We start from the raw sequence: 12,906 nt of genomic DNA on the forward strand, positions 1-12,906 counted from the left end.
AACTTGTAAGATTTTTTAACGCAAAACTCATAACATATTATCACCCCATTTGAGAGTTAATATTTTTGATGGATTCCACGACACTTTATTCAATCTTTTGATAGTTAGAACTTCCATAAATAAATATTTTCATGATATTAGCATCTCAAAAAATTAATTTGTTAGTTGGAAAAGACTCTTCTTAAAATTATAAACTCCACTTTACTTGTTCTTCTACTCAATCAATGAAAATCATCAAACTAACTTGCAAAGTCTGTTGGGGTACAGAGAAATGGAGGTCTGAATGCAGAGTTGGATTGCAAGGAATATTGTAACATTTATATTCTGGGAACGTTACAGTACATTACAGCAATTACACACAGAAGTTACATATATTCTTATGAATCATTACAATATATATATCTATATAATCTTAATTTCTTATGAAGCGCTATAATTTCTTCGTTTGTTTGTTTTGTTTTGTTTTGTTTTGTTTTTTTCCTGAGTGAACTTATGGAGTACTATATTTTGACGGCACCGCTTGTATCTTATTTTAGTACACGAAGTACGGGGGACATCCGGGAAGGATCTGTACTTGGCTTCTACACCAAATTGAGAGATTTTATTGAAGGTTCTATGCATAGAGGACTCGTCGGTGATATTCTCCAAGAGCCCAGATCGGAAAGATGTTCCGGTAAGACGAGTAGTTCAAGGTACAGTTCCTCATAAATACTCCGGTGATCTCCTGTAATGTTCATAGATTCATGAACGATGAATTTGAAAGCACGTTAATAATTATATTATTCGGTACAGAAATGATTGAAAAATTGCAGCGTGTCGCATCGATGATGGCATTATCTTTCTGAGAACCAAATAGGATATTTGTTAAAAAAGAACAAAAAACAAAAAATGTCGAATTGATTATCGCATTACCTGCTGTGGGAAGTCTCCATCTTCCATTTGTGAATTGATCAATAGCCTTATTCCGCGGTGTATAGGTGTTGGATCTATCTCAGCCTGTTTTCACCAAAACAATATAGCGAATTTGGGGTGATTTAGGGTACTTCAATGCATGCTTGATCAGGAATGTCCACCAAAATAAAAATAAAAATCTAATTTAGTTGAATAGTTTTGCTTTTACTAACCTGCCCAGCATCAATGAGTGATAATAGAGCCCATGCAGTCTGAACTAAGTTTGCACGGTTGCCTTCTATATTCGTGTAAACCTGTTTGGCAAGAAAGGCACGTGAATATCAAGTCTCTTCTATTGCTTCTATTTTTCCCTCTTTTACTAATCAGTATGTAACTTTCAAGTGCAATTTGTAATGTCTATCATATTAATATATATTAGAAAATTTATATAACAAGTCCCCTCGTATTACGAGTCATGAATAATATAGCTTTTTTGTGAGACTTTATAATATGTAATATAACAAAAATATATCTTGTGTGATATATACAAGTGTTGCATGAAAAACATATTGCTTACCTTATTTTGACTTGACAGGTAGCTCTCTCCCCAGCCACCATTAGGTAGCTGCTTTGACAACAAAAACTGGCAAGCTTTGCGCAAAGCCTCACAGTTCTGGTAATTTCTCCCACAGGACGTTAGTCCCTCTACAGCAAACCAGGTACCATATGTGTAACATATTCCCCAACAGCCGTACCTGTGGAATTGATTTTTTCTTAGAGAACAAGATATGTAAAAAGTATGTTAGGCACCTTAATATCCAAATACAGTTCTTAGTGCTTGTATGAGTTACTTGGTAAATAGCACAGTAGTCTATTTTCGGAGGATGTCAAAGAGATTAACATGTAATGCGTAAATTCTTGTTAAAATTAATTTAGACCATGCATCAGTTGGGTTGATGAAAAAATGGAAGTTATAGCTGTACAGTTAACTATTGTGCAAGAAGGGAGATAGATGTAAAGCATTAAAAATGAAGTAGAATACCATGAACCATCAGGATTTTGTTTGTCTTCAAGGTATTGAATTGCTTTAGCAATACTGTGATCTATTTCTGTTCTTCTATGCTTTGGGTACAACTTTCTAAAGAGCGCCAAACCCTGTATTGCTGACCCTGTGCACTCCACATACCTGTTTCATAAAATGGCACAGTGTAAGAGTCGGATAAGCTGCAATAACCAGTACATTAATTATTTGATTACAGCATTTTTAACGGCACAAATCTTACTCCATCTCAATTAGAGTGTCTTCAAAGAATTCTGTTGGATTAAATTTCTGCAAAACGCATGAATGTCACTTTGTTTAGATTTGCTCCTCAATTTTTTGCATACTCAACTTTTTTTCTTCTTACCTCTAACCAACGGTAGGCCCTCTGAGGTTCCCAAGCTGGGAATCCACCATTGCTACTCTGTATGTGAAATCAACCATATGTGGAATCAAGCATGTTTAGGTTTCTATTAATGATTGGCTGTTCTGCTTTGGAGAGAGAATAGATTGTAGTTAGAAAGGCTTACTTGCAGAGAAAGGATGACATTAACAGCATCATAGAAGCGTTGTGTTTCCATTTTCTCCCCTACTAGATCAGTAGGCATTTGAGAGAACAAGAGTGCAGCCTGCAATAAGATGCGGAAAAATGATCCAATGTAAAAGCTGTAGTCACCTGAGAACATTTTTCCAATATAAAAAATCACTTGCACTTTCAAATATTCATATGAACCTTGAGTCCTTCTGCTGTGCAATCAGAGACTTGCCAACCATGATCTTGCATTGAGAATGTCCATGATCCTTTGCATATGTGTCTGAACATGGCTTTGAAGTCACCTGAAGGGTTGTCTCGCACCTTCAAATATATTCAAGTCTTTAGATTCAATTGAAAACAGAGAGAATTTAACCGGACTAACTGCCATGGATGAAGTGACAAGTTGTAACCTGTGAAGCCTTCACAAAGTCATGTGCTTTTCGAAGTGTAGGTCCATATTCTTCATTCAGATTACAAGAAAGGATTGCTTGTATAGCAAACGCTGCATCCCACATTTGACACCCAAAACTCTGTATGTGCATAAAAATTATCATCACATTTTTCTTGTTAGTGATTATAATAAATTTATTGATAACTTTTTTGTATAACTTTAAGATTTTAATTTGAAATTTTTAACTCAAAATGCAGATAAACTAGTTATAGTACTAACCTGGATTTTCAAGCCGTCCTCAGCGAGCCAGAAGTAATCAGGAATTCTGGCCAGATGAAGTCTGTATGCCTCTGAGTTGGGGTCTTCAACCCAACGGGCTATCAAACATAACACCTGTCATGTCCATGCAGTAACAATATTACAACCTGTTCAGATAAACTCAAAGACATTGGTGAATTTTTAAAGTCTGTTCGTATATATAAAATCTGGAGGAACTGGTACTCGCTAGCTAAGAACAGTACTAGTTCCACCACCTTTCTGGGCTGCGTTTTTTTTTTTTTTTTTTTGCCTCTTCCTTCTTGATGTTGAGATGTATGCAATAAAGCTTCTATCTCAACCTGTACAGGTTATGGGCACATCTAGTCATGTGTAGTGTACATATACAATATATATACATACCTTTTCTACGCTGCCAATGCAAAGGTATCTACTGTTCTCATCCTCATAGCGGACATGATTGATTGCGGTTTCAATTGCCTTCTCTCTCAGCATGGAAAAAGGCCAGCATTTCAGAATGGGCTCTGCTACGTGATGAAGAAATCCCCACAACATATCTTGAATAAGTGGGTGCGGATAGTACAGGTCCTCCTGAAATATTGTGTTTACACGCAATTCAATTCACTTCGTCTTTACACGCAACTAACATTAATTAAAAGATTAATCTAACCTTTGCAACCATGTTTCGGGCTTTATTCCAGTTGATCTGGTCATAAGGTTGGTTGTACAATTCTTCTCTTATTGATTTGATTAAGCTAGTGATAGGACCCACAAACCTCTTGCCATATAAATATGACATAGGCATGTAAACCAGGCGACAATAGCACAGCATTTTGCCTGCAAAAATGGGGTCACGTACAGAGATGCAATTAAATGGTTTCAAAGTAAGATGCTAGGAATGAGTTAAGGGCACAAACTCGGATGAAACGGAGCGCTCTTAGGAAGAAGCCAGAACTCTGGTGGAAGAGGGTTGCATCCTGACCAGTCATATACACCTAGTACCTGTGCCCCATAACAAAATGGCTTTTTAAAATATTACCATTAATACTAAATGTGTACAATTTTCTTTATCAAGTTCCTAGTCAAGTTTTGAATTAAGAGAGGGAATACCGTGGCCCAGAACTTTCCCCAAGAGGGAATAGCGACTAGGCCACCACGGTCAAGGATCCATTGTCTGCCTCTAGCCATAGCTCTGTCTTCACCATCTTCGGGACCCTGTCCCAGAATCCTCAATGCTATGTAGCTCAGTGCTGACCCAAACATGGTGCTGTGCCCCTCTATGTGGAATCCCCATCCTCCATCTTCGTTCTGTCGCATTCACTCACTTACTCTTCTTAGTTATTCTTATTTGAAACACAAGAAGGCTAAGAGTTCAGAGTACCTAACCTGATGATTATACAAGTACCGTATGATCTCCTTCTGATGTTCTGGCCCTAATACTGCATTAAGGGATCCTGTTATATACAGAGCCATCACCTGCACATGTTCAACGTTTATTAGCTTTCCTATATTATGTGTAATTTCTTACAAATTTTTATCTAGGAGACCTATTAATGCTAAGTCAAATTCACATGCTATCAGTAATTAATTACCTTACCAGGGGCCTTATATAATCTAAGTAGTGTCATGTACATTTTAAGAAACTAAATTATTTATTTAGTTACAAACAATGGAACTTATTTGTCAAACTCGGTAAAATATGGAGACAGAAGCTATATAAAATTTTCGTAGTTTTTTTTATTGTGCACATATATTCTGTTAGAAATCATTCTATTTTATTACCAAAAAGAAAAAAAAAAGAAGAAATCATTCATTTTATTAGCAATAATTCTATTCAAATTTTGGTTCGTCACATTATAAGGAATTAGCCCATTTTGTTAGACTCAACTTCAAATAGTAATTTAATTTTAGTTTTTTTGGGTAAAGGGTAATTTTGGTAGTTGAAGGAGAAAAGGTTTGTTTACCAAGGGCTGAAGGAAGAAGAGTGGGCCAGCAGATTCAGCAGGCCAGTGACCATCATGGGCTTGAATGGTGGAATAGAAACTGATGGCCCTTCTCATTGTCGTTATCACTGCTTGCTCTGTGATCTCCTCCGCATCTCCCACTTTTACTGCTTCTGGAATCGCCCTACTTGGATTCTCCTTTCTCAGCTGCAATGCAAACACACCAGTTTTTTATTTCTTTATACTCAACCTCTTGTTCTACATTCCATCTTTTTAAAGCCAAAAAGCAATTTCTTTTTTTATTTTAAAAAAGAATATATATATATATATATATATATATATATTACAGCTTGCTCCAAGAAGACAATTAGTCAAATTTTCTCTAGGATTACCCCGACAAACGGGCAAGGAAATTTCTGAAAACTTGCACGGATGATCAACCCAATTCCAGTATTTTTGCCTTTTGTGCTTTCCTTTCCATGTTTGTTATTCTTTTGCGTCTGGTTTACTTCATTTTCTCCTTAAGACTTAAGCTACATAACTTTGTACTCATTGTTCATGTGTTCGTGCCTTTTCTTTTTTTGGGTAAAGATGTTTTCGTAGATTCAATATCTCGATGAAATGAACAGATCCTAATCCTTAAGGACTCGTTTGGTTTAAGCTCTCACTCGACACCAACTCTGTCTCCACCTCCACCTTCTCTCATTCTTGTCCTCTCTGTCAGCAATTGTCTCCGTCTTTCCGATCCTAAATTTAGGGTAAAGTTTTAAAACCTTGTTTAGTCTTAAATATAGGATAAAGATGTTTAATTTTTTCCCCCAATATTGTCTCTTCTTAATTGTACCAATTAGTAATTTTTAGAAACAATTTATTGTAGTTATTAATTTTATAAAAAAGTTAAATACTATTTTTTACAAGTTTAAGAGTATTAACTATAATTCCTTAAAAAACCCTAATATATAATTAGGATTAGACGGAGTATTATTTTTACATATTTATGCTAACTCAGTACTCTGTGTTACTGTTCCCCCATCTGAATTTGTATAGACCTTTCCTTCTTTCATTTTTTTTTCTTCATACAATGGTGGTGTTTTATTTATATTAGGCGAATTCTTCTTTCATTCTGATTCTTTATTCATGTGTTGGAATTTTTTTTTTAATGTCTTTCATTATATACAAAAGAAAATAATAAATAATTGTAACATAATCATTCCTAACAAAAAAAAGTTAAAAAAAATAAATAAATAAATTATCATGAATGCAACGGTCAACTTATTTTAATATTCCCTGCCGTTAGCGGTTGAAGCAAAAACATGTGAAGGGACAGGTATGCATAGGACAAGGTAATTAAATGCCTGATATGTTTTGTTAGAAAAATTAAATGTCTGATTTGATATGTATTTATTCCTCCATCCATTTCTTGTAAGGTTAGATAAATCTCTTCTTCTAATGGCCCTTAAGTCTTTATGGTGGTTGGCACTTGGCAACTGCAGAAAGGTGGATTTGATTGCCTTCAATATATGAACATGGACACGTACCTGGATGTTTGACATTATGGCAGCGGATCATTTTCATACGTTATTTGTTTTTTTTTGAATAAAATTTAATGTGAGTGTGACCGTGATACTGGTAATTTTGTGGCCTGATCACAGTCTTTATACTTATAAATTATGAATAATATGATTCGCCATAAGTTTTACAAATAATATGATCATGTTTTCCAAAAACATCACTAGTTGATGCTCGATGCATAACATAATCCAACCCTAGAGACATGCCTAGAAATAAGGGATTTAATCAATTTGCAGATATTAATCAGATTATTAAGATACAATGACATTTTTGACACCCATGTGACCTTACCAAACATAAAGTTGAGGGTTCTGCATCTACTATTCTTGTTAAGGTATGGGTGGGTATGTAAATAGGTTTGTGGGGTAACCTCAACAACATTTTATTAGTTGAATTAAATAAAATTTTATATGTCAATATTTTTAATGATTTTTAATAAAATATCTCTTTAATTTCTTGAATTGTCTTTTTCTCTTGTCATTATAAATGAGAGGAAAGAGAAAATATAAAAAATTAAAATAATTTAAAGTGACATAAATGAGGGATAACTCTTAATATACTCCAAGATAATTTAAAATAAAAGTATGCATATTAATAAAATTTTATAATAATACTCTACAAACTAACATTTTTCAAAACAAAATATATTCCAAAAACGCCTTAATTTAATATGATTTTAAATTTATATACTTAATCATTACACTATATATTTGAAAGATAATATTGAAAATATATCATTAAAATTTTATTTTTGTCAAAATTATCTCATATTTTGGAACAACTAAATCCTCCAAAATTATTTTATAATTTGGGACATAAGGAGTTGATTGTTTCAATAAAAAAAATCTCATTAATTATACATTTGTACTCATAATTAAGGATATATTTTTTTAAAAAAGTGCTAATTGTATCTTAAAATATTCAAAAACTTTTATATTTTTAAATATGACACTTAAAAAAAGTGTTTTATAATATTAAAGAAAGAGAATACTTAATTTTCCTTATTTTTTTAAATAAAAAAAGCCAGATGGAAGCCATTTTTTTAGGCTAAAATAAATTTCCTAAACAATTCAGGCGAAGGAATCCAGAGACGACAATGAAGATATGCAAATCCAAAATTTGTGTCAGATCCGTTAAAGGCATTCATAAAAGGGTTAACCGTGAAGTAATGTTATAGAAAAAGCTTTACGTACTATATATATATATATATATATATATATATATTTTTAATTCTTTATAAAGTTTATGTATTTTCAATCTTTTACTATAACACTTTTTAATAAAAAAATACTGATAATAAACTTTTAAATATTGATAAATTTTTTAAATTATTGATATATTAAATTTAATTTTTTTAAATAATTATTATTTGCATAAAAAATTATCATTTAAAACCAATAAGTGTTAAAATTAAGAGGTTTTGCAGATATAATTTATGTTATAGAACCAGCTTAAGCAAATAACTCAACATTTATTATATTTTGCATTCTGGCTAGTTTATCATATTTGTCAATGATATACCATTGTATATTAATAATAAACTCCTTATAAATTTTTAATGATAAACATCTTATATATTAATATAAATTGATCATACTTTCAAATTTTAAAAATTTGGTTTATATTTTTTGAATACAAAATTTTTTTAAATCAATGGGCCAATTTATCCTTAAAGTTAGAGAACGGAAAAAAAAAAAAACTTTACAAAAGTTCAAAAAACTAAACGAAAACTTTATATGAAATGAGAAGACTTTTGTGCGCTTTTACCTTAAGCTTAATTGTTCCATCTTTCATTTGCAGTGATAATACATATATGAAAAATGTAAATTATATATTAGAAATTTTTAACATACTCTTAATTTAGGGGGTTTTTTTGGCATAAAAAGGCATTCAAGCCCAATCCTTAATTATAAGTCTTTTAAAAATGGCCTTAAGCTACTCTTTTTAAGATATATATTTTTTCTCTTTCTTTTTTCAAACAGCATGGGATTGAAATTATTGAAAATGAGTTGATTGAAATGGTTAATGTTACAAAAATAACACAGCTGAATTTTTTTTCCTTATTTTTATTTTTAAATTAAAAATTTAAATAAAAATATTTTAAAAATTGTGCAGGCTTTTGAATCTAGTTCTAAACCTTGTTAATAATGGTCAGACTTAAAAAATATGATCAATTTAAAATGTACTGCTAATTAACTTAAACTCTGGGAGCATGTGGGCATATAGGAGGGGCAGAAATGTGGGAGAAAAAAATGCAGGCAGAGAAAGAGGAGCAGAAACGACGTCGTGGTACATATGATGAAATTACCTGGAGGCGCATCAAAAGGTCAGCGCTTTGCCTGACACGAAAGCGATTGAGTTTGAAATGATGGCGAAGTGATTCAATCTGCGCGCGTTCTTCAGCAGTGCCTGCTCCTGCATCGAATTCCCAGTGCTGCCTTCCCACAAAGTTGTTCACCGACACTAAGTCCCTCCCTCCTTCTGCTATCTTCAGCCTCCACATCTTCTTCTTCGATCTCTCTGGCGTCTCTGCCTATTCACAAATATCATATGCGTTATTTTCATATATATATATATATATATATTTCTGGAGATTTTTCAGATAACAGAGCAATAATATTTATATCTATATATATATATATATATGTGGTGATCGACTTGCGCATCAGTGGCGAATCGTTGTGTTTTTGGCGTCACGGAGGAAGATGAAATGCAGAAAATAAGAGAGAGTTAATGGTGCTATGTAAATGCATGAGAAGGAGCCTGCCTATGAAGCTCTTATGCATGTAGGAGGATAACGATATATAGAAACAGATTAATTAATTGGAGAGAAGAAGAGGAAATAGCAGAATCCGGGAACGAAGAGAGTCTGATGAGACAAGATTGGTTTCCCAGGAAAGCAATAAAAGATGATGTTAGAGAGAGAGAGCGTACAGGAGTGTGAGAGATGAAGTGGGATGATTAAAGGCGAGGCTATGTGAGTGTATATATAGAGATGTATTGACAATACAGGGAGCGGAGAGAGAAAGAGAGAGAGAGAGATGATGAGGAGGAGGAGGTTAAGAAATACAAGGATGCTTCCATAAAGTAATAACTTAATGTGATTCACACAATAATTTGGGAGGAGGCTAAGATTAATTTAATGATATTAAATTAATTTTGTCCTCATTAATTTTATAGCTTTTAAAAACCCAACTGCCTTTTGCCATCCACTCGGTTTCTTTTGTTTCTACATATTTTGAGATATATATCTTTTGCTTCCTCCTGCAAGCTAATCAATACAAATATTGTATGCATTCTCTCCTCTTTGGTCTTCATCATCATGTTTGTTTTCTTTTTCTTTATCTTAATTCAATGTAGTCAAAACTGAGTCTATTTAATTTATAAATCATTTACTTCTAACTATTTTACTAATGAAAAATAATTAAATTATTGATGTTATGTTAAAAAAATTTATCAATTTACTCTTACTAAATACATTATTTTTAAAAATATTTTTCTTTCATATAACTTTTTAATTATTTTTTACTCATTGAAACTTGTGAAAGTCTAAATTTAGGAGAAAGTGATTAATAATATAATCAACTTTTTTATGTAAAATTGGCCCAAAAAAAAACTTTTTATGTAAGGTGACTCATAAAAAAGATCATGAATACCTTCTAGAACATGAGAGAGTATCTTCAATCTTCTAATTTAACTAATTTAACATAAAATTTTAACTTGGCCTCTTTATTTTATTAATTGTTTTACACTCATCTAGCGTAGACATCATTAACTTTATTAAAAGAAAATGCCGACAATACAATTTTAAATGCTGACAAAAAATTTGAATCAATTTATTTTTTTAAAAAAGTTATATATATTTAACATATTAATATTTGAAAAAGCTTTATCAATATTTAAATTTATAATGTTAGCTAGCATTATATTTTCTATTAATAAGAGACAAACTATATTAGGGACAGAGGAGTAAAAAAAACATTTTATAAAATTAATAGATCAAGTTAAAAGCTATATAGAATAATAGGATCACATATGCACTATTCCTTTTAATATATATTAAAATCACCTTGTCAAGCTTCTTAAATTATTTCTGATTACTGTACCAATAAATTAAAGTGCATGTTTGGGTTAGTTTAATTCAACACACAACTAATAATCGAGTTGCACCGTTATGCAATACAACTAATTGGACACAGTATTTATTGTAAAATTGACTCTTACCTAACACACATTAAAATTTAGGTTTTGATCCTCTAACTTCATATAATTTTCAATGTAATCATTTACTTTTATAAAATATCTTTCTAATCTCTTAATCTTAATACTGTTAGTTTTACGTGATTATTTTTTATGCCAACTATTATTATTTTAAAAAATTAAATTTAATGCGTTAATATTTAAGAATATTTTATCATTATTTAAAATTTTAATGTGAAAAATTTATACGATAAAACTAACAGTGTTCAAAATAAAGAATTTTAAAGATACTTTATAAAATTAAGGGATTAAAATAAAATATTATTTAAAGTTAAAGGATTAAAAGTGTATTTTAACCTAAAATTTATAAAAATAATTTAATTAAGTGAATTACCCTATTTTCACAGAATATTACAAGTTGTGAATAATAAAATGCTCCCCTAAATCATGCAAATTAATATAATGCCAATTTGTAAGCTCTCTCAATTTGAACTACTCCCTCCTTCTCAATTTATAACATACTTTTAAGAAAAATTTAATGTTTTAAAATACAAGATATTTTAATAAAAATAAGTTTTGTCAATAATATTTTTGTAATATTTTTCTTCTCATTATATTCTCTTTTTATTTAATATTCTTTCATAAATAAAATATTAAATGTGAAGGGAATTTTAAATATTTATATTTTTATTTAAAAAATAAAATTATAAAGTATATTTAATGAATTTTATTATCATAAAAGATTTTGTCCAAAAAGTACCTTATAATTAATTAGGACGGATATAGTAGTTATCTTTTTTTGAATGAAATATAGTATAATTAGGACGGAGATAGTATTTATCTTAATTCCAAGTTTCCAACGCAAAATCCTTGTTTCTATAAGAATTATGAACTTATCTAGTTTTATTTATAGAATAAAGAGAGAAGATTAATTTGATCTTATTTATGGAAAATCTTACTATTTTCCATGCCCATCTTTACATTTTTACCCTTATTAAACATTATGAAAAATTATAAAAAATAATTTTTTGTCCATATTTGGGGTAGAGGTGAAAATTTAATAAATTTTAAGATAAAATTAATGAGGTATAATATTTTTCTTAATTATAATGAAATATATTAAAAGTAATTTCTAAATAACAGCACCAGGAGTACTTCAAATGTTATCTTCAAATTATGCTAATGGCTAAGAACGTTCTTCGTACGTGTCTTTGTGCATTATACTGAAATATTTAAAATTGTTAAGATACGTATAATAGGAATAAGTATACAATACCATGATTTGCTACAATAAATAGAGAGTAATACAATATTTATATTTTCTACAAAATATTTAAAATAATTATTAATTTATAAAATTAATTATTAACAAAAGAAAATAATTGTATCTTTAATATTTATTAATGCACAAATTACTTTCTTTAAAATTGTATCTCTTATTATTTTTAATATTAAGAAAAAATAAAATTTTGTAGGAGATAATTATGGGAAAAACATATAAAGGCGTTTTAATCAATCAACTAGTAAATCATTTTGCAATCTAATTAATTAGTAAATAAGTACGCAAGGGCATTACGAGCACCGAGCTCATCACCCCTATGGGTGTTCTGTGGCCTTTATTTTCTCCCAAATAATCTTTCTCATTAATTTAAAATTATTTTTAAATATTTTTATATTATATTTATCAAAATAAAAGTTATAAAAAATTATAATATTAAATATGGACTATTCAATAAATATCTAGATAGTTAATAAAATTATAAAAATTTTAATATTAAATTAGTCCTTTTAGATTATATCTATATCATTCAAAGTACGTTTGAATAGTCAATATATATATATATATATTATTAAAAATAATATCAAATTAAGTCATATAGATTAAATTTGTATTGATCAGATTGGTGATAAATAAATTTATTAAGATTTCTACATACTTTTTTAAATATTTTATTTAATAAATATAAATAAAATTAAAAAGTTTAAATTTGGACTATTTAAATCTCATCAAGAGTGATGAATTAATAAACATAAAAATAGTTCATATTTAATATTATAA

At 30.0% G+C, this 12,906-nt stretch overlaps 1 protein-coding gene and 1 long non-coding RNA gene across 3 annotated transcripts; one reads left to right on the forward strand and one right to left on the reverse strand.

Moving 5' to 3' along the window:
• Positions 1–296: 296 nt before the first annotated feature.
• LOC129311120 (lupeol synthase-like) lies at positions 297–9,720 on the reverse strand. Of its 2 annotated transcripts, XM_054953144.1 has the most exons (19): positions 9,582–9,720; positions 8,956–9,180; positions 5,097–5,282; positions 4,519–4,608; positions 4,243–4,440; positions 4,050–4,134; positions 3,803–3,969; positions 3,535–3,723; positions 3,136–3,249; positions 2,876–2,995; positions 2,664–2,786; positions 2,461–2,559; positions 2,298–2,354; positions 2,175–2,221; positions 1,934–2,077; positions 1,469–1,646; positions 1,125–1,205; positions 913–996; positions 297–724 (listed from the first exon to the last, which is right to left on the reverse strand). In XM_054953144.1, the coding sequence occupies exons 2-19, from the start codon at positions 9,148–9,150 to the stop codon at positions 614–616; spliced, it is 2,268 nt and encodes a 755-aa protein (XP_054809119.1). In that variant the 5' UTR covers positions 9,151–9,180; positions 9,582–9,720; the 3' UTR covers positions 297–613. The 2 variants fall into 2 exon arrangements, with proteins under 2 accessions (XP_054809119.1, XP_054809128.1); XM_054953153.1 differs by lacking the exons at positions 297–724; positions 913–996; positions 1,125–1,205; positions 9,582–9,720 and having other exon boundaries at positions 1,525–1,664; positions 8,956–9,176.
• LOC129311132 (uncharacterized) lies at positions 554–3,541 on the forward strand. Its single transcript, XR_008593237.1, has 3 exons — positions 554–692; positions 1,487–2,997; positions 3,114–3,541. It is a non-coding gene; the product is annotated as an uncharacterized LOC129311132 (long non-coding RNA).
• Positions 9,721–12,906: the final 3,186 nt, after the last annotated feature.

The sequence above is a fragment of the Prosopis cineraria genome, unplaced genomic scaffold, assembly GCF_029017545.1.
Source record: "Prosopis cineraria cultivar Desert tree isolate PC_DT_omini unplaced genomic scaffold, ASM2901754v1 PC1, whole genome shotgun sequence".
In the NCBI taxonomy this organism is placed as follows: Eukaryota; Viridiplantae; Streptophyta; class Magnoliopsida; order Fabales; family Fabaceae; genus Prosopis; species Prosopis cineraria.

Bases quoted from the DNA above. Each gene is read 5' to 3' on its own strand.
- LOC129311120 (XM_054953144.1), bottom strand. From the start codon at position 9,150: ATGTGGAGGCTGAAGATAGCAGAAGGAGGGAGGGACTTAGTGTCGGTG. The intron at 4,441-4,518 runs GTTAGGTACTCT...TGAATGCGACAG, and splicing joins GGTACTTGTATAATCATCAG to AACGAAGATGGAGGATGGGG. The intron at 1,206-1,468 runs GTAAGCAATATG...CTTGCCAAACAG, and splicing joins ACCTGTCAAGTCAAAATAAG to GTTTACACGAATATAGAAGG.